Genomic DNA, 21,181 nt, shown 5'->3' with positions numbered 1-21,181 from the left:
GCTAGATTTTCATTTAAAACACTTGGCAATGCTGTGTACAATGCTTGAATCCAAGATGAAGAGAAAGAAAGGTGGGACCAGTTGACACTTTTGAGTGTATTAGTTTTATACTTGCAAAATTAAGCATGACGTCTGGGGCCCTTGAAGTAAACATACACATCCGAACGAACATCCTGATTCTTTGGTGCACGATGAAATGTGAGAAAAGGCCGAGCTTCACCTGTGATCTACCGATTCGAGCACTTAGGGACACTTTACCTCAAAAATACTGATTAAAAATAATTATAAACGAACCGTAACAAAACTAACCCATCACTTGTTTATGCTTTTCTTCTTCATATCCTCTTGTTTTTTCGGATTCATCGAAGAAAAATGACACCGGCATTCACACATAGAAAAAACGTGCACACCTGTATCCGTCTTGGCTCGAATCAAACAGCTGTGTGAGTATCGTATTCGTACACGAATGGAAAATACGCACCAAGCAAAATGAGTGAACGCTAGTGATACAAGTATTCTGTGCACGTGTTTTATACTAATTAATGCGTTAAAGATTGTACATAAAATGTGTGGTTCAAACGAGCACAGCACAATGAAAAACATGGTGTTTGATCGGGATCGCTCAGTCGCCCATTGAACGACACTACTTACTGTACCTTCACCGCCAGAGTAGCGGACTTATTAGTCTGCTATACTGGCTATGGAAGCAAGCAGCGCAGTGCTCTGCTCTGCCTATTGTTCAACAGGCAACTGAGCTTGTCCGACCAATTCTGAGATTGCTGAGTTTTAAGTGTTCAAAACCTAACCACTTCCTTACATACCATTTTTGTTGAATTTGTAAGTGGACCCCCATATCGAAAACAAAGACGTAATCCTACGTCAAAAATCGCGCTATGTCACAGAACTGTACATAGTGGCAGGGTCCAAGGTCAGGCCTAAACTGAGTTGCACTGTTACAACACAACCACAAATCGCCTGCCAGATCAGGAATATTGGGACAATTTTGGCCATTCCTTTGAATACTTTAAATTATTAAGTATCCATTGTTGCAAGTCCTGTTGTAAATAAATAAAACAAATCACCTTCAACATTTCTACAATAAACCGCAGCCTTTCTCATATTTTGGAATATATTTTTGGTATTTTTGGTTTTAATTGACTTTGACTTTTGGAATCTTTCTAAGAATAAGAATCTTTCAATCTTCGTATAGTTCAAGTTATTAGAAAAAAACCATTTATGCGTTCATTTTTCATTTCTTAAGCTCCCTCGAAATAAAATTCTGGCTACGGGTCTGACTGCAACATAGTGTGCAATCCTAGCCTTACAGCAGATAGTAAAGAGAGATAAAAAATGAAGCGATATGACACAATAACTAACGTTTGAAATGTGATTTTCGACCTTGATCTTCCTGAAAACTATCGTCAGCCAATAATCTATTTCTTCCGCCAGGCGTGTAACGAGACACTTCCGTTACGCATAATGTAGCATCTCTAGCGAGGGTTGATGGAACGGGCAAGGATCTAATGGTAGCGTTATTTTTAGTACATTCAGCAAAAAGAACTAGATTGAACTTTAATATGTAGAGGAATTAAGGTGTGAAACCGACACCTTATTATTTGTTATTGTTATTGGTTTCTTAAAACTTAGAAAAAAGTGACATCTTCCAGAGATTGCAGGATTTATACACTTGGAAATGACATACAATTCATAATAAAGGTTCAAGATTTGATTTTTCGGGACTCTGATCTGACTATACACCTATTTGAGAAGCAAAACAGTTTTTGAAAGGAATAATAAGAAAACAACACAATCAAATAGTTTCTATTTATTTCTACTATGTCCATTATGTGATAATATTGTAATCAAAATATTACAAAGATTGACAGTCATTCGTATTGAATCACAAACCATCTAAACAGTGTGATGTTATTACCATATCCACAGAGTGTCGGTTTTACCCCAAAAGCAAACATTTCCTTAAAAACACAAACTGCCAGACATGCATGTGTGTTGCTTTCGTATGTTTTATTTATTTTTATTCCATTTGACATTGCAATGCACTTTAGATTTACCTGGAAATGCTCTAAATAATCGTGTTAATAATAATCTGCCATCAGAAAATGAAAAAAATTGGTTTCTGGGAGAAGCCGTGGAGTGTTGGTTTTACCCATAATCCCGCTACTAATTATTATTACAATGTTTTTCTCATGTAAACACTCAAAATTTTAAGTAATTTTTCTTGCGCAGATGAATAGTTTAAGGCGAACAATTATGATTAGTAAATTACAGTAGCAATTACAAATGATGAACCCAATAATTCGTGAGAGAGTTGAGGATCGCCTGCAGGCTAACTGCATACCAGACGAGCGCCGTGTCCAGTAAGTCACGTTCCACCCTCTCAAACATGCTAAGCACAGAAACCGTTTGAGCGTAGTGAGTTTAAAAATATCAAAAATTTAAAATTCAAAGTAGGTCCAATCCACCGCACTTATCCGAGCCATAACTGCGAACCAGTTTTCGATCGATGACGTTCGAGCGATGATTATAGCCGCGTTAAACCCATGTAAATTCTATGCATCCCGCTAGTACCAGTGATTGCGTGCCGAACTTGTCCGTTTGTCCATTCTCTAGCATTGTGCATTAAGTTTACGTTTTAATAGTAAAATAGTATAGCAGATCGAGTTTCAATATATCTATCCACAATTTGTACTAATCTGAGCCGGTTAGTGCTTAGACTTTTTTCATTCATGCAAATTAGCAATATTGCGTTTCTCTCCTTCTATATATTTAATCAATCGGGAAGATGCAATCGTTCAGTTGTGGACATCAGTCTAGTGCTTACCCTCGAACAGAACTCAAGTTATGGACCAGTGGCGCAGGATCGCAGCAGTGTTGAGCATATTCGCGTTCATAAAAGACTTCCGACCTAGCGATCCTTTCGTGGTTCAATTTCTTAACGGTCCTTGGCACAACATAACAACACAGGACATTAATCAGCAAGTGTTTCCGGTGGGAACCTATTCCTACGGGGCGCAGCTAGTGGTAACTTTTCTAATTACTGATTACTTCCGTTACAAACCGTTAATCGTGCTGTCCAGCCTGGCCGGACTCGTCTACTGGGCTCTGTTCATCTGGACCTCGCAGCTCAGATGTCTACAGCTGGCGGAGGTTTTCTACGGAACGTACAAGGCGGCAGATGTGGCATTTTGGTCCTACATCTACGTCCGAGTAGAGAGATGCCACTATCAGAAAATCACCTGCTACACAAAGTCAGCAGCAATGGCTGGGAAATTTGTGGCAGCTGTCGGATCCCAAGCACTCCTGGTGTACGGAGTGGTGAATTTTTTGGATCTGAACTATATATCACTGGCAGGTGAGTTAGTTGGCGCCTCTAAGTCTGAAACCAAATAACATATTGATTCGCGAGTTTCACGAGCTAGTGTCGAAGATATGTTAATATAATTACATTTATTTTTAGTTCCTTTATTATGCTTAGATGGTTTTTAAATCACTATCAAATAATGCGTTGTCCTTATTCACACTCAGGGTGGCCACGCTTCCCTTGTAATATGTTTGTGCAACGAAGGCAGATGTATCATGGCTTCTAATGTAGCAGCACAGGCTAACAGACATAACACTCAAAAACAAAGCTTCGTTCGCTTTAACGGTCATTTTAAATATATTTGTAGTTGGGACTGTGGCCTCATTTGAAATTATGGCGCCACTGACATATAAACTAACATATGGGGGATAGACCACTAATGAAAAATTGTTCGCAAACTTGAGGGGTAACCCACCAGTAAATGAGTGTTTAGGACTGTGAATAAAAGGTGGAGCTAGTGTTCTGGGAAAATTGTCGGATCGATGTTTTCTGATGGAATTCCCTCATAGTGTTATGTCTGTTAGTCTGTGGTAGCAGTGGGTGTTGATTTCATGGCTCACTGTAGACTACCATCTTTTATCATACTTCCAATTTCAGCTTGGTTGTATACTTGGTAGAGCTCGCAGTTCATGCGTCTGCGCCATTCTCGATTTTCCTCTATGCCACCGATTATTAAATGTAGAATTCTTCTCTCAAACACACCGAGCAACCGATAGTCTGTTTCCTTCGACGGTCACGCCTCATAGCCTCACAGAGCAACAGGAAGTATCAGCGATTTGTATAGAGCAAGTTTTTTTTGCGCGACTGTAAGCTACCGAACTTTAGCTGACTACGTAAACCAAAGAAAGTCCCATTCTTAGCAGCCACTTGTCTTTTTATCTTTTACCCAACATCGCCATCACGTGTCATTAGTGTTCCAAAAAACATGACATAGGTTGTCGTTGACAACCTCATACCAAACCTCATCGATTTCCACCTCAGAACCGACACCATTTGTACTGCCTACCAGAAAATTTGGTTCGTCGTAGATCGTCTTTCTCGAAACCCGCTTTGGTACTCACCGACAAAGGTTTCAGCCAACGTGTTCAGTTTGCTAAACAGAACACGTGAGAGTATCTTGTAGTTATCACACTCGAGTTTATGGCCCTTCTGGAAGATTGAGCAGATGAGGCCATCCCACCAATTCGAAGACGTTTCTACTTCCGCCCAGATCATCCCGATCACACAGTGAATTGCTTCGAACACCTGGCCACTCCCTGCTTTTAGAAGTTCGGCAGGGTTTGAGTCCTTCCCAACGACCTTATAATTTTTCAGCTCTAGTGTGAGGGGATCCACAACTTGTCCACCATCCCCAATCCGTATTTTGTTTGAGCCTTCCCTAGTCGGTGTCCACTCAATAGCATTTCAATGAGCTACCTGCAGTCACTCCTGACCGGCGACATAGTGATTTTCCTCCTCATGTTACTGACTTTTTGAATAAAGGTCACTAAGCTATGCAGGGTTGCTTTCAGTGGAAACATCCAAGGACCAGGACTGACAACTCCTTCCGAGTCCAGAAGCCGATTGAATATGGTGATGAAGGTTTTGTGTTGGTGCAGGTTTTAGTTGTGTCCCGCCCCAAACAGCCGCCATGAACAGCAGAGACGATTTCCGCTGGATCGGGATGCGCTGGTGGCAGGAAACGGTCCGGAAGGTTCAAGGTGACAAACCTGCCGACCGCGTACTGGCCTGAAGCCTCAACAACGTCAACGCCTCAACAACTCAACGTCCCCATGACGCTGTTACCCAAAATGGCGGCGGACTTTCCAGCGCGTAGAAGTTGGGGTTCTTCGTAGGGACTCTCGGTTCTCCGAATCTGTTCGTTTTGTGGCTATCGTCTTTCCCGTGAATAAATTCTTCGGACGTAGTCCAAGCCGGAAATAAAAATGCCCGCTGGGGATCCACCCAGCTTATATTAGCAGTTATTCCACGTGTTTAAAACCCTCGCCCACACCAACTTTTAACCCGTTTCATATGGCAATTTTACCTTCTTGACTTGATTTTCACTCGTGTGTGTTTTGTGATTTTCAAGTTTTTCTTCGTTTGTGGCACTGTTAGAAATATACAATTTATTTTAACTACTAGGACAATACGCTGACTGCTTTACTTACCGTACTAGAACTTTTGAAGTAGAATACTTCTAACGTTTCAATATGGGGTCCCGTTTCAAAAATTTCAGTTGAGAAATTTTCCCAGGTTTGAAATATCTTCCGTTCTACTGGACAAAATCGCAATATTTTTGCACTATCTGATCGGAAATTTGTGCACGTATTTCGTATTAAATTTCGGAATTACTGCGACTACTATAAATAAACCAAAACAAGGATTTTCAGAAAATCCTTCGGAAACAGCGAGGAAAATGCGCAATTTGCCAGCATATCCCACGCAGAGCCGTCAAAAAGGAGCATGTAAGCGTTTCATTACATACGGGAATGTTATATATACAGGACACGCGAGCTTGTTTTGTATCAGTGGGTGCTCGCTTACCACACGAGCAACATGCTCGTCCGGACGGTACAATGAGCGGTATCATATTTGCGTTCCCTACCAAGCGTCATCGCAAGGTTCTTCGTGATAAAATCCAGGGAATCACCAAATTCGGCGTCTGGCTCGTAGTGGTGGTGTAAAATGCATCTCCAATTTAATCTACGAATGCTGATGGTGTGCAGAAAAATGTCATCCGAGATGCCTTGACCTACACTGAACACGCCAAGCGCAAAACCGCAATGAACGTCGTCTATACTCTGAAGCGGCAGGGACGCACTTTGTGTGGATTTGGAAGTTGAAAAGGTAGAACTCACTTGTATCATTATAAAAAAGGCCCTTTTCATGGCCACCAAACTCATTTCAAAGAATAAGTTTGCATTTTCTGTTTCATGGACTGTTTCTCTCTGGAGAGCAATTTGGGTTAAACCCTAAATTATGATTTATTTCAGTACGTAAATTGCAAATATGGTCAGAAACAAACTGGAGTGAAGTGGAAAACATTTTTACTAGGCGCATTCAAAAAAGGTTCCAATTCTCAAACATTTTACCAAGGTGCCGTATTACATTACTCTCTTTACCCTGAGTGTTCGATAATCTCCGTAGTGGAAACACAATTTCAATTTTGTTCTTTATCAAAAATATGTCGTCGACCAACAAAGGGGTGGAGCTACGACGAACACATATTGAGGACAACACAAAAAAGGACGAGCTTACATTGTGCTGTAGTCAGGTATAAAAACTCAGCATGCTGTTGCTCACGATCAGTTCGTTTCCAGCATCAGCATACAGCAGTTCGTTTGCAGCATCTCCCGCAAAATTCAAACCGCAGTCCGCGTGCTGCTGTCAGAAGAGTTGGCCAAGCACGCCGTCTTCGATGGCACCAAAACTGTTACCATATACACCAGCTCCAAGTAAATTTCGAACACTGCCCAAAGAAAAGGCCCTTTTCAGGGCCATCAATTTATCGACAAAGAATGAAATTGAAGTTTTGTTATTACAAGCATCAGCTTGTCAAGAGCGTTGGATGGTAAGTGAGCCACTTGTGAACAATACCGTCGCTTTCACGAGAATGGCACAAAATCAAAAGTTATTTGTGATTTATAGACATTTTAGTGTAATGATTCAATTTACAAAAATCGAACGTTTTCTAACGTTTCGATATAGGTGCTCCGTTTCAAAATTTTCGGCCGGAATGCTGCCTGTTTTTTCAAACGTGAAAATCTGCTGTTGAATTGAATGAAAACCTTCGATTTTTGCGCTGATTGGAAATAGTTGTGACTAATTCTGTAGAATGTACAATTACTGAAATAACGGATTTTGTGAAAGCAGTGGTTGGTCCGTACAATTCGATTCCAAGCGAGCCAGACTAGTTTTCGTTGGAAGGTCCACCTCTGACAATAGAAGTAAACTATTTTATATTGAATTCAACTACAACTTCCTTGAAAACAGCACAGCTAAAAAACTTTTGGGAAAAACGCGCAAACCTAAATTTTCTACTATAATGGAAACTGCCTGTGCCCAGCCGCACTGCATCATCAAGATTGATAGTAATTCAAGCCGGGAGGAAAGAGGTTGTAAGGCAATGGAAAACGAAAATTTTATTTATATCTTACTGGAATATAATTGGCTGGTCCTGAAAAGAACTTGTTGGTTTGTGGTTTATATTAGGTCACAATTTAGGCCTGCTCGATTGCTGATAGCTGTGAATTTCTCGCAGGGCGACAGTTTCTGTTCAGTAGTGATGAGGCTTCCTAACGCCAACCGTGACTGGGGCACTTTTACGCGGCCTTCGTTGCTTACTGCTTGCGGGGAGGCTTTCCTCCGGTGGACTTACGAGCGGTATGTTTGGTACGGGCCATTTATCAACAAAGAATCGAATTGAAATTTTGTTATTACAAGCATCCGAAAGTAGCTTGCCAAGAGCGTTCGATGGCAAGTGAGCTACTTGTGAACAATATCGTAGATTTCACGTAGAATGACACAAAATAAAAAGTTATCATTTGTTTGTTTGTTTACAGTTTCGTGTTTACTAGGCGCATTCAAAAACGGTTTCAATTCTCAAACATTTTACCAAAGTGCCGTATTACATTACTCTTTTTATCCTGAGTGTTCGATAACCTCCGTATTGGAAACACAATTTCAATTTTGTTCTTTATCAAAAATATGTGGTCGACCAACAAAGAGGTGGAGCTACGAAGAACACATATTGAGGACAACACAAAAAAGGACGAGCTTACATTGTGCTGTAGTCAGGTATAAAAACTCAGCATGCTGTTGTTCACGATCAGTTCGTTTGCAGCATCTCCCGCAAAATTCAAACCGCAGTCCGTTTGCTACTGTCAGAAGAGTTGGCCAAGCACGCCGTCTTCGATGGCACCAAAACTGTTACCATATACACCAGCACCAAGTAAATTTCGAACACTGCCCAAAGAAAAGGCCCTTTTCAGGGCCATCAATTTATCGACAAAGAATCGAATTGAAATTTTATTACAAGCATCAGAAAGTGGCTTGCCAAGAGCGTTGGATGGTAAGTGAGCCACTTGTGAACAATATCGTCGCTTTCAAGTAGAATGGCACAAAATAAAAAAGTTATTTGTGTGATTTGTAGACAGGTTAGTGTAATGATTCAATTTACAAAAATGTAGAATGTTCAATTACTGAAAATAACAGATTTTGTGAAAGCAGTGGTTGGTCCATACAATTCGATTCCAAGCGAGCCAGACGTTTTCGTTGGAAGGTCCATCTCTGACAATAGAAATAAACTATTTTATTTTGAATTCAACTACAACTTCTTTGAAAACAGCACAGCTAAAAAACTTTTGGGAAAAACGAGCAAACCTAAATTTTCCACCATAATAAAAACTAGTGCCCCCGCCGCACAGCATCATCAAGATTGATAGTTATTCAAGCCGGGAGGAAAGGGAGAGGGAGGTTGTAAGGCAATGGAAAATTTCATTTATAATAATAATACTTTATAATTAGCTGGTTCTGAAAACAACTTGTTGGTTTGTCACAATTTAGGCCCGCTCGATTTCTGATAGCTGTGAATTTTTCGCAGGGCGACTGTTTCTGTTCGGTAGCGATGAGGCTCTTAACGCCAACGGTGACTGGGGCACTTTTACACGGCCTTCGTTGCCAACCAGCCCCCTGTCAAGGACGACGTCTCTGTACAGCCAGCATCACTGCCATGAAAGGCAAAACATTGATTTTGAACCGAATGATTAGAAGCTGTATTTAGTTACAAAATGTCGATTAAATTAAATTATTAAATCATCCCACAAGATGCAAAACGTCGTGTGGAATGCTTGAATATCGAGCATAGTGCCGAACATAATTCTTTGTTTGGGGCTTTATAGCTATAACGCCCCATATATGTCGGTCGCTGTCAAACTCCATATGATGGTATAGGGTTGCCAGGGGGTTGTTGCCAACTGCTTGCGGGGAGCCTTTCCTCCGGTGGACTTACGATAATTGATAATTCCAAAAATACTCCAAATAAACTATGAATGTGCTAAAGTCGACAAAATCGCATAGAAATTGCTTATTCCAGAGCAGAATTTACCGGTCTAAAGTGTATTCTACTTCACTCCGGTTATGTCTCTGACATTACCCACCCATCTTTTTTAACTTCTATTTTAACACTAACTTTTACGTTTACTTTCATCTCACTATCCCTTAATCCATTCATGCCCATGTTGTTTGTGGACAACAACGTTTTTAAACAGCTATAACTTTTGATTGAGGCGAGATTTGCTCACAAAAACAAGTAAGGCTCATCTATGTGATTATTGCCTTTAATTTGAGTATTAATAGTTACAAGGATAAGCTCTAGAACTGAAGTTATTGCAATTAGTCTGATTGGATTCCGATGGAGCAGTGCTGCCAAGGACAGTTTACGTTGACAACGGAAAATAATTTTTTCATATATCTTCGTTATGGTGCAATATTATTGAAACCTGATAAAACTTATCAATTTAGACTGTCGTTGGTTACGTTTTCCACGTAATTGGACTATTGTAATTATTCTAAGAGAATTGTATTGAACATTAAAAGGTAAAAATTGACCAGCTTCTAGCACTGCCATGGAAGCACCTATCTTTATGAAAATAGGCTTTTCGTATTTCTTGACCCCACCGTTTTCAAGGAAAAGTAGTTTTGAAACCCTACATGTACTAGAAAAAAGTTGGGCATGAAAGGGTTAATCTAATCTACAACAAAAGCACAATACATCGCTTACAAGAAAAATTACATTTAATATAGAGAAAAACCGCACGCACTACTGACTCCCTCGAATGTTGGAACCGAAAGAACATTCTTGGTAGTCGCTGAGCCTGACCCAGCTCGGATGATACCGAAAAACTTCAATTTTTGCGATATCATCCGAACTGACAGTTAAATTGTCAAAACCTTGACGACCTTATGCTCACACCATTGTGATGAGATATCTTAAGCGCCTGCAAACCTTCTACGTGAGTGACCCACCCGTCTCAGATGTCAATCTGGACTTGAAAGGCCATCACTCACACATTTTGATGTTGTGAGCAGAGTAGGAGTTAGGGATTGGGAACAGAAATGAGAAAGTCTAGCGGCACTTATCAATTTGGCAAAGCCAACGAACAATTATCGTAACCGGTGGTTACAAGTACAGACACTTTATACACAGACTTGCGGAGACAAAAACAGTAAATCTAGCAACCATGAATATAAACTGGCATCACAGAAGCTCCCATAAGCTTTGGTATGGACTTCCTCTTGTACTTTTCCTCTCAAAACCCTCATGCTCAAATTATCTCGAAAACTCACCGTAGGGGCAAATACAAATTACATATTTGTAATTGGTAGGGGCTAGGTATTTTATATACAGAGTGCATGTAAAGTTTGAAATAAATCAATTGAATAGTTTTTGAATGACAGTTAACACCTCAAATCGTGTTTTTCCAGAGATGGTCTGCAAAAAGCTTCGTCACCGAGTCGCTTGTCAATATTTTTGTATAGAAAAGCTACAGAATGTTATTGAAATTATACATTATAATATACAAAAGTTTCGATCACATCGCTTCACCCAAATTACTACAAAAATCGCAAAAAAAGTGTTTCTCTCCCCCTCCCCTTTAACATAATCGATATATCGCGTGATATAACTATTCATAATCGTAAAGCAAAAATCTCGGCCTTGACCGTTATCGCCATGGTCTGACCAGATGAATGTAGGTTATCTGTGAGCTACGTTGACGAGGTAAATATACTTTTACGAAAAAGTATTTTGTCTATGTACCCGACCGAGGAGTACAGATTGATGGAGTAGTCTCCGACATGAGCCTTAAATGCGAAGATCTGCTGAAACTTGGTTCCTTCAATAACCGTTTGCTTCAGTCAGTGAAAATTCTGGATTGCAAGCAATTGCGTTCAGCAAGAACCATGGAGTACAGTCGTGATTCGCTGGTTAGACACTCTTTAACTGGATCGCTTTTTAGTTGGACCTCCGCTAGTTAGACCATTGTCCAACTAAAAAGCATCTGAATGTCAAAGTCTTATGTCAAATTTACTTTGACAATCAATCTGACAATTATTAGAGATGTGAATAGATGCAATTACACTACTAACGTCTCCTTTGGAGAGTTTTTGACATCTGTTAGTCGGTCAAACTAACGAATCAAATTCGTTAGTTGGACAAAGGTGTGACCCAACCAGCGAATCACGACTGTATAAGAAAACAATTCATTTTCCATCAGCCTCATTTTTGTACCGCGGGGCATGAACTGCTGTCGTTGCAAACAATTGGGCCATACTGCTACCCATTGCAGAAACAAGGTACCGTGTGGAAAATGCAATGAAGATGCTGAAAAATCTTCCTACTCTAGATAATCACTTCATGATCTCGGGATATGGCGTCCAAAATACACAGGGAAAAACCGAAGCATTCTTTTAAAGAACGCTCCACGAGGAAATGCTAACAAGGGATACGCCACCGGCCACAACTAATTCCTACGATCCTTAGTCAGAGGATGCTCGAAAATTGGCAAATTTCGTAGGACAATGGGAAGTGTAGTAATCCAAAAGGTTCAAAGGGATGGATGATGGTCGCGACGCTAGGGGCAGATCACTCTAAGAATGTATAACAAATTTGCATCAAATTAGAAAAAATGCACTTAATTTCCATTTTTGCATCAGCTTTGCACTCCCTCGCAGAAAAGTTTGTTTAACAAACGTCCTACGCTGTTCCACTTTGCTCGACGTTTTGTTAAATGTAGGGCTAGTTTTTCTGTAGGGGTTTGACGTCTTACACGTAACGCAAACGACATTGCATGCAACGCGAAAACATTGCACGCAACGCAAAATACATTATAAATGTCTATTTTGATGGAAATAAATGCATTTAATTTCGCTGATTTTTAAAAATGCATCACAAGTGATCTGCCCCTAGTCGCGACGTCTTTCGGACGATATCTCGGGTCATGTCCAGTAATTATTTTACTAAGGATACGCCCCCTCGGCGTATTGAGGTCGAAGACAGTGGTATTTGCGCTTGTGATAACGGTTATCGCGACATTAAACATGTTGTCGGGTCGTGCACCTCATATTATGACACCAGATCACCGCTAAACGTTTCCCTTTGGCCTCGTTCCAGTCTTAGATGTTCTGTTTATCTTGATTTGAGCAGAGGTGTGCTGTGTCCACATTAGGCCACCCACGGGTCACTTTTCAACTCATACTTACATAGAACTAACACATTCGTTGACATTCTAACCTTTTTAAAAAGGTTGTGCTGGGCGGTTATCAGTTTTACTAAAGTCTCATACACCGTGATCGTTAACTAATGAGGTTAATTTTTCATAACGATGCTATTACCAAGCATTCACTGTAAAATATAAATGTAGTTTACCCTGATATTTTTGACTTTGTCCAAATTTTGAGAGAAGGATCCAAAATGAGGAAATATCATGCTGTAAACAAGGCCCAAAAGTTTAATTAATGCAAGAAGAAGAGAAAGAAAGGAAACATTTGACATTTTTGAGTGTTTAGCTTTATACTTGTGAAATTAAGCGGGTCCCTGAGAGTAAACATAAACATCCGGACGAGCATCCTGATTCTTTGACGTAAGATGAAATCGGCTTCATCGGAAAAAAATTGCAACCTCCTCATATATAGAACAAATGTGTCCATCTGTATCCGTCTTGCAATTAATGAACCATCTTAAGACAGGTGTCTTCCGTTTTACGGTAGACATCTGTCTTAAGAAAGTTAAACTGTCATAAAACTGCTGGAATAGACATGGACGATTATTTGTAATATTCACATGAATATATTTCACATTAACCGCATACGTTATACTCACCGACAAAATTTTTTTCAGTTCAAACATGCACTGCTACCATCGCATTACTCCTACCAGCCGCACCAAGAAGCATCTACTTCAATCGCACCTCACCAGAGCAACGTCCAGCCGATCAAACATGTCCGGATAGCATTCCTCAAACTACAAAGGTATCCACGACCCTAACGATCCCGGAACGTCTCTCTGCCCTGCAGTTACTCTGGTTCCACGTCAAATCTGCCTACAGCAACTTTACCGTTCTACGGTACAGCATTTGGCACGCCCTGGCCAGCTGCGTCTACTATCAGACGGTAGTGTACAACCAGGTGCTGTGGCGGACAATCGGAGAACCTGCGCACGACATGATTCACTGGAACGGGGCCGTAGAAGCCATTACGACGATCTGCGCTGCGGGCATCACATTCTCCGCCGGATTCATTCCGTCTAAAACCCTGCAAACTAGGTTTACTCTGGCGGGGCTCGTTTGGATCTTGTTTGCACAAGCCGGAAGTCTACTGGTGGCGGCCACGACCAGCAGCATGTGGATCGCTTATGGAGCACATATTTTCTTTAGTGTACTTTACTCCTCTACATCTTCGCTTTTGAGCGCACAGATTGCCCAGCATATATTTCGGGACAGTTTCGGCCTAGTGTTCGGTATTAATGCGGCTGTCGGATCTCTACTGCAGATTGTACTCACCTTGGCGGTGGTGGATGGAGCTGGACTATTTCAGACCAATATATTCAGCCAGTTTGTGGTCTACAGTTGTATCTGTGTAGCGATGGGAGCACTGTTCGGCGGTTTTTTGTTGATGGAATTAGGAAAGCAATGGTGGAAATGTCTCATTACTTTGGTTACAGACAGAAAAAGGGTCAAATTAAAAGTGACGATATAGCTGATACTATATTAGTCATCACTGTACATATAGCGTGGTACATTGGAACAAAATGAGTGTGTTAATACAATCATATATTAGGGAATTTAGTGCCATTAGGTTTATTCTAATACTCAATTCGTGCTCTAGCGGCAGATTACTTGTAAAGCATTTTTAAAAATCAACAAAATTTAGCATTTAGCATTTTCTTTGCATCAAAATAGAAATTTAAAATGCAGCTCTACGTGCAACAAAACAACGAACAAAGTGGATCAGCTTAATACGTTTATTGAACAGACTTTAATGCGAGGGAAGTGCAAAGCTGATGCAAAAAGGAAATGAAATGTACTTTTTCAAACTCGATACAAAGTTGTTATACAAAAACAGATATACAGAAAAAAGCGCCTATGTGCTACCAGATGAAGAAAACAGTGAAGTAGCGAATACAAGAACAGTTGTTTTTGTTCCAGATTTGGGTTTCTTCAGGTACTAGGTCGCACATTTGATAACAACTATCAAATATCTTGACAGTTACAATAACAACATCAATTGCCAAAACAGTTAGGTAATGAAAACCAATATGAGTTTTACAATAAATGAAGCTTAGGATTTATTCTTATCACACAATGTCTATGATCCTTCGTTCACGAGCCTTTCTTTTCCAATAAGTCAGTCCGATGTGCATTATTTTTTCAAATACACAATTGATGACAGCCAATGACCAGAAGAACTTTACAAAAGCACTCGAACCTTCGATCAACTGCTTCCATGTTCCGTCTCCAAAAAATAAATCGACCAAAATCGAGCTAATTTCCAAAGCTAAAATAATTCCTTCGCTCCACACAAAGATAGTCTCCTTCGCCTCCTCACACCAATCCACCAAGTCAACCATCTTGACCGCAATCAAAATGCACTTAGCTACCATGAATACACCACGCTGCCCAGAGCACTTCCGTCGAGGTAACTATCACGGACAGCAGGGCCAGCAACGCCTGCACTAGTTCACCCCAACAAACGTTTCCACAATCGGGTCTCCAGATGCACCGTCGTTTTTCTATGATCTCAACAATCTCTGAAATGATCTCCAGTCCAGGCACTATGAACATCCTGCCCGAATTCTGCCGCGCTGAACGACGATACCAATTTGATCAGTACGGCGGTGAGGAAAATGGTGGCCTTGATAAGGAGCTGAAAAATGTTGTCCATTTTGAGTTAACGGTGTCTTATGAGATTTTCGATTGATTGGCACCGGTTTTGCACCAATTTTGCACCTTCTAGCAGAAGTGCAGAAAACTGGGTATGTTCCATTGGCACTTTTGCTAGAAAGTGCAAAACCAGTGCACTCCACTACACCGGTGCACATCAATCGAAAATCCTATTAGATAAATACAGGGTCTTATAAATACCAGCTTCTCTATGCTGCCGTAGGCTACGACCACAAAAGTGGCGAATAATGCGAGTAGTCTCATAGTGCCGAAATCTGCAAATGAAATGGAAAATAAATAATCAAATTGGTGAAATTTTTAAACCGCCGGATTTTCAACCAACAGATTGTCAAAAAAATTTTAAGTTTAACCAAAATTCGGAATAACACTCTTTTTATGAATTCATGAAAAAATCACTATTTCGTATTTTGAATGGATTCAGTGTGGATGCAACAACCTATCAGAGATTATGTGAAACGTTTGATTCCCCTGCAGTTGGCCGTTATTTATTTTATCAGAAGTGGGAGTAGACGCACACCTGTCCATTGAACGTTCCGGTTATCACGAATGGAGTGCTCTGCTTTCCGCATGAGCAAATTGACTGCCAAATCATGTATTTTTTTTTTTGCAAACTTGGATATCTTCTGCTTTCTAACTTCCTCCGGGATGTCGAGCTATCGGCTTCTATTACATAAATCTCATCATTAATGATGAGACAATGTAGTTTCGTCAACAGCTGAGTATATAGCTTCCGTGCACGTGATTTCCCAATTTATACAACCTATATTTTCCCTAAAGGGGAACAAATGGATGCTCCAATTTGCACATGAGTGCACAATATTTAACTTAGAGAAGTTGGATTTGAATGTTTCTTGTTTCACTCGTCAGTAACTGACTCCAGTTTGCTGCCAGTTAGACCGATATATGAAAACTAATACCAAACTGGCGCCAATGTGGCGTACAAGGCAAGGATTTACCAACTAAGCTATGCCCACCCCTAATAGCAACAAATGTTTGATGAATTATAATATTTTCTATATATTGGCTTTAAGTATACCTAAAGGTATAGACCTGGTATACCTAGGTATAGCTTGATGAAAGCGCTGTTTTGAGATAAAAAATTAAACATCACTATCGTAGAATATAGCAGCGTAGGAGCATTAGCTGGCATATGCATTTTTGTATACTTTTCTAGTAAATAAATAAGAGTAAACTGAAATTAGTTTCCACTCTATTTTTGAAGATCAAACACTATAGATAAAGGCAGAGGCTAATCGAGCTTACCAACTTACGAAGAAGTGCCCATTCTATGGTTCGCTCTGTACTACATCTTTTGAACTAGTAGAAGAGTAGTCCCTTCAGTTGTGCCAATCTTAACGAACCAATCTGTGACATGATTTGACTACTAAGAAATTATGTCAAATGTCAAATCAATGTCAAAATCATGCTTAAAACAATCAATATGCTGAGAATTGATCAGACAATTATTTTTATGTGATATTCATTTTATTTAGTTGGCAGCAATATTTTTTTCTTCAATCCAAATAATTTTTGGAGGGGGTTATAACCATCAACCCCCCCCCCCCCACTCTCTCCCCTCCTTGGTTACGCCACTGTTCTCGAGAGGAGTGCTTATCTGGCTATATGGAGACAACAAACGCAAATGGCCTGCTACACTGACCGCTCTCTGATGGAGGAACTTGCTGGTGCTGGTGTCTACTGTCGTGAAATGAGAATGGAACTGCTCCGACACTGATAAAAATCCAAACGTTAATTCTATTTGTTTCAAACCGCTTAAAATCCATATGAAGAAGAAATGCCAATGTTATCTCGTGCACCCATACCTTCTATGTGTCAACTGTATAAACTATGTATGCACACACATAAGTTATATGTGCGTATTGCTATAGAATCGGGTTTTATGTGCCTTATAGTTATGAAAATGTACCAATAAATAGTGTCTGTATTCCACTGCTAATTGCAAAAATCTATGTGTAAAATCAAAAGGCAAAATGTTTCCATTTCTATCAGTGGATAGTCAAGCTGGCCCTTAGCTCGGTCCAAGTTAGTGATCGCATCATGAACCCAAATCGAAGAACTTAGCATTGTCATCACTATCAACCTTGTCTGGGTGTCCGGATATCCCGGCATTACTGGAAGTTAATGATCTGACGGCTTGGCCAGGGTAGGCGCAACGATTGACTTCGTTGGTCCTGAGCCTGCCCTGCCAATTTCGACAAACTGGATAAGAGAAAAAATCCGGTACAATCGTGATTCGCTGGTTGGACACTTTATAACTGGACCGCTTTTTAGTTGGACCTCCGCTAGTTGGACCATTGTCCAACTAAAAAGCATCTGAATGTCAAAATCTTATGTCAAATTTACTTTGACAATCAATCTGACAATTATTAGAGATGTGAATAGATGCAATTACACTACTAACGTCTCCTTTGGAGAGTTTTTGACATCTGTTAGTCGGTTCAACGGTTCAACGAATCAAATTCGTTAGTTGGACAAAGGTGTGGCCCAACCAGCGAATCACGACTGTACTGGGCTTCGTCCGAGCACCTCAATTATTGGAGAAATCTACCAACGTGTCGCCAAACAAAGGTGTTTGTAGAACAACCGTGCCCAGTAATTTAGAAAAATCTTCTAGATGCTTCGAAACACCAGGCGGCATTCTAACCAGAGCTTTAACCGGCCACTGCAAACACAACTATCACATGGTAACTATCCAGCATGCTGAGTCATTTTCATGTGATCGTTGTCATGTTCAAAATAATCGATATATGTATTGTTTTATTTATATAGTTCCGCTTTCGTTGGAAAAATTGTTTGTATTAGATTTAAAACCCTATACAACAAAAAAAACAAACGCGTAAAAGTAATAATCTGCAACAGGCGGTAGATAGTATATCTATCTCAATATCAGAAGAGTGCACAAACACGCGATATCTATTTTTATTTTTGTGTGGCCTGCAAAAGCGTGATTCTGTTAGTCAATAATTGACTAGCTCAAAATCGCAGAATGAGCCACCAAAGTTTAGACCTGCATACACGAGTGAACGAAACACGAAGTACTTTGCGCAGAAGACTGACCTAATTAGCTTTATCTCATCTAAGGAGTAGGAAAAATTCAATCATACAACAATACAAGACTCCTTACAAGACATGGGACAAAAAAACAATCTCAAATAGTTGTTGATGAATTCCGAGATAAGTTCATCTCATTATTATTAAAGTTGCTTTAGCGATCTCGAGAGCTTTCAGAGGTATATCCAACAGTCTTAGATGTTACAGTCGTGATTCGCTGGTTGGGCCACACCATCTGCCCAACTGCAGGCTAGTTTACAGTTCGAAAAACGTGTCACGGGATTTGGGTCCCTGTGTATTTTAAATGGAGCTCGTGACGGGAAATGAGTGTACACGAAAATGAATTTTCCTGAAGTGTAAACCCAACCGCGGGAAGCATCACGGGATTTTAAAATTCTCCACAAAGAAATCCGGACGGAAACTATTCAACACAGATTGTTTCTGACGGGGTAAATTGTATTTTTATTAGGTATAAAATTCGGTACTACTTGATACTGTTGTACCGAATCAGTAGAACTTTTGTTTTGACAGTTTGGAGAGATCTAGGTGGAAAATTTTCGCCGATCAAATCCCGACACAAATACCGTGCAAAATCCCGTGACACACTTTCCGAACTGTAAACTAGCCTTAACCCTTAAAATCAGCAGACATGTTTACATATCATACGAGTATACCTATCATAATAGCAGAATAGTAGAACACGAGCGAAATCTATTTTTATGTTTGAGGTGTCTGTACCAACGCATTATAAGTGTGATTCAGCTATTCACCAAATGATAACCGAACGTGCCCCCAAAGCTTAGACCACACCAAGCAGTAGGGTGACGTAATTGGATTTGTTTTGTCTGAATAACCTAGTAACTGGTGTAGGAAAATTCCGGAGCTTATTTTGGAATTCTAAATGATTTTTGTCGGTATACCACCCTAAATGCAAACCAGTTGAGTCAGAACGATTTTTTTCATTGGAGTTGGAATCTAGACAAAAAATAATCAGAATTTCGAATCAATAGATTGGTTGGGCATTATTATGATGATGCAAGGCAATGTAGCACTATCAAATCAAAAAGCTTGCCTTAAATATGGTGTCTTCGCGATTTGACGTTGTATGATAAGCGTAAAATGCACTCCTAGCAGCAATATTTTTACGACATGCGACTACGAATATGGTAATAAAAATCTCACAATCAAACGATAGACAGACGAAGAGAGAATTGATGTTTTGTGACGTAAACTGTTTCTACCACGTTTTGCATCTGAAGACCTATGTCACAATGACATGCAAAGAAACATTCGCATGGCAACGTGAGGATCCTTTATTGTTCCAACGTTGTACAGTATCTAATAGATCATTTAACAGGCGGGCAATACTAGAACCATTTTGAACGTCTTTGAGCCACTCTTTGGACTTATTAGTTTAACCAAAACATCTTGAGAAACTTCGGAGACCATTAATTTCAAAGCTTTAAGTCAAAAACAAAAAATACTCCGCGCAAAATACAATTCGCAAAACGCCGGCAACAACATTGCACATGTCCTTAGTACGCACGCGCCACTGACGATTCACTCAAACACTGATTATTGTAACCACAGTTCGTACAGTATTTTCACTTACCACTCTTAGTAATTTTGTCCAGAAACGATAACTGGCTTTAGGGTTTTTACGCTAACGTTTGATTACTAGTTTGATTATGTCATTATTCTCTGAGCTTGAATTTGCAACTGATCTGAACAGTTCCGATATGCCGGCTACTTATCATCGAACCTGAAACACTTGCTAAAGAGAAAGTATTGGTTCTTCAGCGTAAGAAAAAATCGGTATTTGATACGCCTACCATCACAGATCAATGATAGAGCGTTCGGGGGTGAAGCGCACAGTTGTTAATATTTAATATTGTTGGTTGCTTACTTGCTGGAAATTATTTTTTGAATAGAAACGTTGTGTAAATGATCTTTATAGTGCAGATTTGCGTACGCTATATTCCTCCCTAACGAGAAACGTTTTGGTAGAAACCAATTTTTCTTCATTAGAAACACTGAGAACTGACATACAAGTAAAGTTTTCAACTTGTGTAAGAAATTAATCTGACGCTTTGCAATGACAACAGCAAGTAGCAACTTGCCACTGATCGGCGCTTCTACCGGCCAGCAATCGCTATACGGGACTTGTATGCAAACTTGGATACAATGGTGACTCACGCATGCAAAGCTGTATGCGATGGTGATTTTCAACGTATTTTCATTTAAATGTTTACACAGGTTTCTCGGGAAAGTATGTTCCAGCTTATATGTCTGTTCTCTGTGTTGAAAGAAAATCAGGTAAAACCATATTTGCGCGTAACATCTATAACTAAATTAACTATGGAGTTTGCGTTTCGACTTCGTCTCATCAGAATCCGACACTAACTAAGTAATAGGACTAAGCTAGCGCCGGTTTGACGTTAGCACCAAAGACGGAGACACGATTTGTGTTCCCGAACAAACACCTACTCAAGCGTGATGTCCCGCAAGAGAAGATGTTCTGTTAAAGCTGATGAGAACAAATGAAGTCGAAACTTGATTTGGTTGGCGAACTTCTGTAACATACTAACGGTGCATTATACGCGGCCAATCATTTGCTCGTGAATACAAGTTCTGTTTCTGACTGGACTTCGGATTTACGATGCACTGATGTTACTAATTGGAATCAACAATCCTGAGAAAGAAAGAAATCAATTCTTTGCCAAACACTTGCAGATTCATCCTGCCGCGTTTGTATTAGGCCAACGTTTAAAGTTAGAGGTATGAA

General features: G+C 40.0%; 1 protein-coding gene and 1 long non-coding RNA gene across 2 annotated transcripts; one reads left to right on the top strand and one right to left on the bottom strand.

The window, feature by feature from the left end:
- Positions 1 to 2,848: 2,848 nt before the first annotated feature.
- On the top strand, positions 2,849 to 14,551 carry LOC131692360 (thiamine transporter 1-like). The gene is made up of 2 exons (XM_058979366.1): positions 2,849 to 3,373; positions 13,263 to 14,551. Exons 1-2 carry the CDS (start codon positions 2,863 to 2,865, stop codon positions 14,117 to 14,119), a joined length of 1,368 nt encoding a protein of 455 aa, XP_058835349.1. The 5' UTR covers positions 2,849 to 2,862; the 3' UTR covers positions 14,120 to 14,551.
- A 153-nt stretch (positions 14,552 to 14,704) lies between these two features.
- LOC131692361 (uncharacterized) lies at positions 14,705 to 20,109 on the bottom strand. The gene is made up of 3 exons (XR_009305969.1): positions 20,009 to 20,109; positions 15,505 to 15,578; positions 14,705 to 15,286 (listed from the first exon to the last, which is right to left on the bottom strand). It is a non-coding gene; the product is annotated as an uncharacterized LOC131692361 (long non-coding RNA).
- Between the last annotated feature and the right edge of the window lie 1,072 nt (positions 20,110 to 21,181).

This window comes from Topomyia yanbarensis, chromosome 3, assembly GCF_030247195.1.
Source record: "Topomyia yanbarensis strain Yona2022 chromosome 3, ASM3024719v1, whole genome shotgun sequence".
Taxonomy (NCBI): domain Eukaryota; kingdom Metazoa; phylum Arthropoda; class Insecta; order Diptera; family Culicidae; genus Topomyia; species Topomyia yanbarensis.
The sequence above is the reverse complement of the archived record's forward strand: the minus strand, read 5'-3'. Positions and strand labels throughout refer to the sequence as shown.